This window comes from Colobus angolensis, unplaced genomic scaffold (genome assembly GCF_000951035.1).
Source record: "Colobus angolensis palliatus isolate OR3802 unplaced genomic scaffold, Cang.pa_1.0 Scaffold255, whole genome shotgun sequence".
Classification (NCBI taxonomy): Eukaryota; Metazoa; Chordata; class Mammalia; order Primates; family Cercopithecidae; genus Colobus; species Colobus angolensis.
Window position 1 is genome coordinate 2961741 of NW_012115766.1, and position 7693 is coordinate 2969433.

At 44.1% G+C, this 7693-nt stretch overlaps 1 protein-coding gene and 1 long non-coding RNA gene across 2 annotated transcripts in view; one reads left to right on the top strand and one right to left on the bottom strand.

Moving 5' to 3' along the window:
* TEX26 (testis expressed 26) overlaps positions 1 to 557 on the bottom strand; it is a 40802-nt gene extending 40245 nt beyond the window's left edge. Inside the window, exon 1 of the mRNA XM_011946919.1 lies at positions 441 to 557. Within this exon, the coding sequence (XP_011802309.1) occupies positions 441 to 501 (61 nt within the window). The 5' untranslated portion in view covers positions 502 to 557. The remainder of the gene's footprint in view (positions 1 to 440) is intronic.
* Positions 558 to 562: 5 nt separating this feature from the next.
* On the top strand, positions 563 to 2537 carry LOC105515165. The gene is made up of 3 exons (XR_001002274.1): positions 563 to 950; positions 1281 to 1968; positions 2340 to 2537. It is a non-coding gene; the product is annotated as an uncharacterized LOC105515165 (long non-coding RNA).
* The last annotated feature ends 5156 nt before the right edge of the window (positions 2538 to 7693 follow it).

Here is a 7693-nt window from a genome sequence, read left to right on the forward strand (position 1 = left end):
AGCAGCCACCCCCTCCCCCACTTTCTTGCTGTTTCCTAGACCCTGTATGGGGATCGGGACTCATGCAGAACTTGTTCTCTTCTGATCTTCCCGGACTTCTCTTTCTTCTTTGCCTTTGGCCCTGTTTTCCTTGGAAAATCTCCAGTTCTTCCTTTTTTCCCGTCCCCTCTTAGCCAGGCGTTTCCTTGAGTGTTTAAAACTTAACGCTGCGCGTTTTCGGGAGCGGGGACTTGGCAAAGGGTACGCGAAGGACTGAAAAGGGGCAACGTCATGAATACCCTGTAATTCTCCCTGACGCCCCTTCTTTTCCTCAGGTGAGCGTACTCCTAAGAGCGATGCCACTCCCTTAAAGACCTAAGGCCCCCTTTTCTCAACCGGACCCTTTCCCCCGGGAAAGGCCCCAGCCCCACCCCGCAGACCGGCAGAGTCTGCTGTCTTACTTGGCCGGAGGTTGTGGTGGCAGAGAGAGGGATCCGGAGCCCTGGGCCCGGGCTGTTCCATTCTGCCCGAGGAGGCGGCCACCGGACCCTGGCTCCAGCTGAACTCAGCGCTGCGAGAGCCCCGGGCCGCTTTGTGACTCGTCGCTATGGAGACAAGGGTCGGGTTCCAGGGAGTTCTGCCCTGCCAACGGGTGCTGGCCACGAAGGAGGCTTAACCTGGCCAGCGCGGGAATGGGGTGCAGAGAGCAAAGAAATGTGGCTTTGATCCTATGGACGCCTTACTTTTTACATTATTTGTATAGTTCCTGCAGTGAGCTCTCCCGACCACGGTCTCCTATGTTTCCTAAGAAAAGCAAACAGGGAAGACATTGAAGAGAAAGTAGTAGTGTCAGATTTTCAACTGCAAACTTTCATCCATTAGCTTTCAGCTTAAGCAAATGTGGGCAAAGTTGTCACAGATCTTTGCAGTAAGTAAGAACCAAGCAAGAAGACTGAATCCCAAGTTGTCTGGTGTAAATGGAAGCAGTTTGTGATAGTTCTATGCAGTCAGAAGGGTCATCCTGGCTTAGGAGAGGGGCAGAAGGGGAAATGCACGGGTGGAAACAGGAGTGGGCAAGGAGGATGTGACACTCTCCCCTTCACCAGGCCACGTTCCTGGCACCAACCATAGTGTTTGTGAGCGTCAAATTAATTGTTCTTCTCTCATAGAGGAAGCTATGTCTCTCATCCTCTTGTAAGAGTTTTCACTGATGAAGGGGGTCTTTTACCTTCATATCCTGGGAACTACTGAAACTGTTTCAAAGAGTCAAAGACACCAATAACAGAGATTCTTGTTTTCAGGGGCAGATTAGAAAAGAAACAATTTGCTGAAACTCCCTCTAACAAAACTGACTGAAATCAGCTGGAATCAATAAGGCCAAATGGAGTTTGCCCACAGCAAGCTTGCTGATGTCACAGCCTGAATTTCTACCACATGTTTTATACCAACTCCCTCCGAATTTGCACATGGGACCTACGAGGAAGCTTGAAGAGAGAACCATGCATGCCTGAAGACCTCCCAGATGTGCCCTTTGCTCCCACCAATTACCTGCTAATGCCAGGATCCACCCCTAAACCTTCTGTAATAAAATTACTGCTTTAAAGCCAGTACAAGCAGACAGATTTGAACTGGGCTCCTGTTTCCTCAGAAGTTGACTTGCAATATGAAGCTTTTCTTTTCTCAAAAACTTGATGTCATACTGTTGGTTTCTAGTGCAGTGAGCCCCTTTTGCTGGGTAACACTACCTGGTAATTTGACACACTAGGTGGTTAGTAACTACTGACTGCCTCCAGGTTACAACGCAGTTATTCCCCACCTGGGGGAAAAGAGAAGCCAGGAAATACATATTGCAGTCAGCTGGCAACCTGTTTACAAAGCAATTTACAACAGTTCCTTATTCTTCAGGGGTTGTTCTAATGTAAGACCTCAGAGAAACAGTGCAGTGTAACAAAGGAGGAATTTATCAAAAGACACAGAAAAAGCATCAAGGTAAGGATCCCAAATATATACCCAAGGAATGTCTTTCAAATGAAGAGCTAAACTAGAATTTTCTGAAGGTAGAGTTCCATCCATATAATGGAATGAATGTAACACATTATAAACTCTCCTATTTTGAAGCAATGGAGGGTGGACCACATTAGAAGGCATAGATGTTATTAAAAGGAATGAGTCTAAATTAGGATTTAGTAGTGGCATCTAAATTTAAAAAGTCGCACCCAATAACAGATTACTGTCTGGAAATGGTAGAGCTAATTAGCATAGCATAATTTAAGAGAAATACATTTTTAAAATAGAGCAGCAAGTATATAGAATTTTGAAAGTGAATTCTTATTAATATCTTACGATTTGTCTCATTTTAGGCAAGCTGTGAAATGGTGGGGTGGGAACCAAAGAGAGAGCCAAAAGATCTGTCACTGCAGCCCCTTAGGGTACGCAGACCCTTCCCTGCGCCCTGGTCTCCTTGTCTGTCACTGAGAATGCCGGCACCCAGCTCACTGTGCTGTAAACATGATGAGTTCCAACAGTAATTTATAAACTGTAAAATCACACAAATCTAAGGTATTGCTCTTGTTGCTATTCTGATCTTCATTCCTTTCACAGTCTTTCATTTCTGCTTCAAAGTGTATTTTTGTGTGGATCCATTTAATGGCGAGCGGTATAGCGCTATTCCTGCCTTTGAATTCTGGTTGCCTGAGGCAACTCCTCTAAATGATTAAGTAGAATATTTCCCCTGCTTTCTTCTGTCCCTCCACAAATACTGATCGTGCACTGAGTATGAGCGGTATGATGGCATCGGGGCAATGCCCTGATTATTATGGTGAACGAACTTCCTAGAAGAGGAGGTGCCTGAGTTGGGTCCTCAACGGTGCTTGGAGTCAGCCAGGTGAACGGGGGAGGTGACGCAAACTAGCTCAAGGGCCAGAGGCATGGAACAGTGTGTGCAGTCCCAAGACCTTTAGTAGTTCAATATTGCCATGTTGTAAAGTGTGTCAGGGGAAACTGAGAACCGGCTGGGGTGGAATGCCCTGCAGGCCATCCTGAGAAGCTTGGACTTCACCTGAGCATGCTTGAGTTGAACAATGGAGTGAAGGGTCAGGTTGGAAGTTTAAGTAAATCCTGGCCTCTCATTCCAGAAGGAGGAGAGGCAAAATTCCACATCGTTCTGCCAGAGTAAGTGAATCATTCAGAAATTAAAGCATCTACGTTACTAATTTAGGTTACTGGTATGTGTTTAGCAGAGTTTCAAATCGATCCAAAACAATTCAGAATAGTTGTATTGAATGGGTGAAATGTTAATTGGTTATTTTCAGTTGAAATGATTACAACCGGGCGTGGTGGCTCAGGCTTGTAGTCCCAATACCTTGGGAGTCCAAGGCAAGAGGATCCTTTGAGCCTAGAAGTTCGAGACTAGCCTGGACAACATAGAGAGACCCTGTTTCTACAAAAAATGAAAAAATTAGCCCAGCATGATGATGCACATGTGTCGTCCTAGCTACTTGGGAGGCTGAGGTGGGAGGATCGAGTAAGTCCAGGAGTTTGAGGCTGCAGTGAGCTGTGGTGGTGCCACTGCACTCCAGCCTGGGTGACAGAGAAAAAACCCATCTCCAAAAACAAAAAACGAAAACTTTGTGACAATCAATTTCTTTCTGCATGCACACATGCACCTGTGTGTGCATGTCCGTGCACGCGCATACACACACACACACACACACAAACACACACATAGAGAACATGATATGAAGTAGTAAAGACTGGGATGGGTGGTAAGGGTGAAGAGACAGCAAATATAGAACACTCAAGTTTAAACTGTAACAGAGAAGAAAACCTTTAACCGTGGTGGAGGAGGGGCTCAGGTAGAGTTACTACTTAAAACAGGGAAGGAGTAAGTGAATTCCTAGGCCAAGGGTCAGGAGCAGAAGGATAGTGCTTGAAGCTACAGGAGAGAGCAGATGGGGCCCAGGCCTGGAGAAGACAGGTGTGCTGGAGAGCCACTCCCCAATCTGAGTGTGCCTACCTGCCCCTGGGCGTGTGTGAGCACACGGATTCAGATTCAGGAAGTCAGGCGGAGCCTGAGCTGCTGCATTTCTAGCAAGATCCCAGGTGATTCACAGAGTTTGAGATGGACAGCTCTAGAACCTTGCTGTGCTCCAGTAACCTCAGCAGCACCTTGTTAGAAATGCAGACGTTCAGGTCCAGCCCAGAGCTGCTAAATCAGGATCTGCACTCTATCAAGATCTCCGGAGGATTACTAGGAACATTCCAGTTTGAGAAGCACTGCTCCAGGTCATACGAAAGGCAAGGTCATCTCCCGAATGAGAGGGAGAGAGGAAAGAGTTGAAGGCAAAAATTCAAAGAGCAAGCTAATAAAGAACGGGTAAAAGAATTGACAGGTGGCCACTGCCAAAAGCCCAGAAGAGCTCACAGACAATCTGCCACCTTGTCAACTACTTTGGATACAAAGATACAAAGTGAAGCTTCTCTGCCTTTGCTCTTATATCTGGACAAAAGACTTTCTATTAGGATGCAGTATGCAATGCTTTGATTCGATTATCCTTAAATAGAGATTTCTTTTAAGGAATTGTCTCACACAGTTGTGACAAGTCCAAAATCTGTGGGGTAGGACAGCAGGCTGGAGACACAGGGAAGAGTTGATATTGCAGCTCGAGTCTGAAGGCTGACTGTTGGCAGAATTCACTCTTGCTGGGGGAAGCCAATGTGTTATTCTAGTTCCTCCTCCGACTGATTAGATGAGGCCCACCCACACCAGAGATGGCAATCTGCTTTATTCAAAGTCCATGATCTAAATGTTAACCCCATCCAAAAACAGTCTCACAGAAATATTCAGAATGACTGTTGACCAAAGATCTGGGCACTGTGACCCAGTCAAGTTGACACGTAAAATTAACCATCACAGACTCAGATCTTGTTGAGTCATCTAGGTCATAGTTGCCACTAAGAGGGGTTGTAGGTAAGTAGTCCAAGAATGATTTCGGTCCTCTTATTGGAAATTCCAGAAAAAACAATTATATAGTTACTTTCTTTTAGGATAGTCCAATTCAATGGGGTAAATTCTAAGCTCTGCTTCTAACTTGCTACTTACTAAATTTACTTATATTTCATCTAAATAAAACCATAACAGCAAGTTTAGACTATTGATTCTATCAAAACCTCATCAATCCCTTTTATATGTGACCTCCCTCCTCAGCCAGCCCTTCTCTCCCTAATTCTTCCCTGAACTCTTTTTTTTTTTTTTTTTTTTGTATTTTTTTGTAGAGATGGGGTTTTACCATTTTGCCCAGGCTGATCTCAAACTTCTGGGCTCAAGCAATCCACCCACCTCAGCCTACCAAAGTGTTGGGATTACAGGTGTGAGCCACAGCGCCCAGCCTCTTCTTGGAGCACTTAAGAAACACACAGGCTGTGGGGCGGCCATTGGTTAATTATCAATGCCTTCCATTGTTAGTTCTTCTCTCAGGTTTATGCAAGTAGCAAACAGCAAAAGTGAACGGTCATTTTAAATCTGTTATACCAGCACTTATCCATCCAAATGAATGTTCTCTTTTCCAAAGTAATCATTTATTTGAATGCTGCTTGTATTAGTTTGTTCTCACACTGCTATGAAGAAATACCCGAGACTGGGTAATTCATAAAGAAAAGAGGTTTAATTGACTCACAGTTCCGCATGGCTGGGGAGGCCTCAGGAAACTTACATTCATGGAGAAAAGCACCTCTTTCATAGGGCAGCAGGAGACAGAACAAGTGCCCAGTGAAGGGCCCCTTATAAAACCATCAGATCTCGTGAGATCTCACACTCATGAGAACAGGATGAGGGAACCACCCTCATGATTCAGCTATCTCCACCTGGTCCCTCCCATGATCTGTGGGGATTATGGGAACTACAATTCAAGATGAGATTTGGGCGGGGACATAGCCAAACCATATTACTGCTGCTATCGCTTGAAGCATTTTTGAAATTCTTTAGAAACTCCCTTTGAAAACTAGCACACATATTATTTTGAATTTCTTCAACAGGGGCATAACTTTGCTCTTTGAGGAGAGATTGGATATTTGAAACAGTAAAACGGCATTCAAGCTGATAATTAAGGTAGGCGGTCAAGTTGAGGAACGTTATCTTTTAGCCAAAAATCAATCTAGTACCATCAGGCAATGAGAAAAAAACAAAACAAAACAAAACAAAAAAAACCTCCCTCATTCTGTAAATCATTTCTGGACTTGCATTCTTGTTGGAATAAGTGACTAGCCTCCAAGATCACTGAGAGCTTGGGTAAATCAATCACTTGGATCAATCAATCCTTAAATATTTGTTTTAAAACTAAATTTTGCCAGGCATGGTGGCTCACGCCTGCAATCCCAGCACTTTGGGAGGCCGAGGCAGGTGAATCACCTGAGGTCAGGAGTTTGAGACCAGCCTGGCCAACATGATGAAACTCTGTTTCTACTAAAAATACAAAAATTAGCTGGGCATAATGGTACACGCCTGTAATCCCAGCTTCTTGGGAGGCTGAGGCAGGAGAATTGCTTGAACCCAGGAGGTGGAGGTTGCAGTGAGCTGAGATCATGCTACTGCACTCCAACCTGGGCAGCAAAAGTGAAACTCTGTCTCAAAAATAAAATAAAATAAAATAAAATAAAACTAAATTTTACATTACATGTAATTGGTTTTTATCTCCAGAACTGGATTACAAGCATCTTAGATGTTTTCCTTTTTGAATTTATCTCAGAGCACTTGTTTTATTAGTCTTATTAGCTTATACAATGGTCTTCTTTTACATGAGTGGAAGCTCCTTGAAGGCAAGGGCCATGTTTAGGCACCTTTGTATGCCAGCATCTACCTAGTATGTGCACTCAAACGTGTGTTGAATGAATGAAGATGAACTGAATGAATGAATGACTTGCTTAGGCCATTGTTGTCCTACAGATTGTATTGACCTTAAACTTAAAATATCAGCTTGGGCCACATTTATACTCAGTGTGAGGCCTCTTTTACCCGGGAAGATCTGCTCCTAGACTTCTCATCAATTTTAAAGATTGCCCAATATAACTTCTTTGTGATAGTTACTAATAAAATACACTAGCACAGTGTATATTTCTTATAGGCAATCAGTAAAACTTTGCTGAGTGAATATTGAATGGGTGAATGCATTTTGTACAGATTTGACTGAAAAGAAGTTTTGTTTTTTTTTTTTTGAGACGGAGTCTTGCTCTGTCACCCAGGCTGGAGTGCAGTGGCCGGATCTCAGCTCACTGCAAGCTCCACCTCCTGGGTTTACGCCATTCTCCTGCCTCAGCCTCCCGAGTAGCTGGGACTACAGGTGCCCGCCACCTTGCCCGGCTAGTATTTTGTATTTTTAGTAGAGATGGGGTTTCACTGTGTTAGCCAGGATGGTCTCGATCTTCTGACCTCGTGATCCGCCCATCTCGGCCTCCCAAAGTGCTGGGATTACAGGCTTGAGCCACCGCGCCCGGCCGAAAAGAAGTTTTTAATGGTGAAAGAGACTTTCCAGATTTTTAGTCCACTCCTGGGGTGATACTGATGGTTTTTCTCAATTCCACTACTTAAAAAAAAAAAAATCTTCTTTGTCAATTTTGTGAATAGAGCTGCTGTTTCCTTTGGGAAGCATTTCATATTTGATATCCACGTAAAGTTTGTTTGCAGTGGTTAACTTAGTTTACTGTTAATACTCTTCATTTT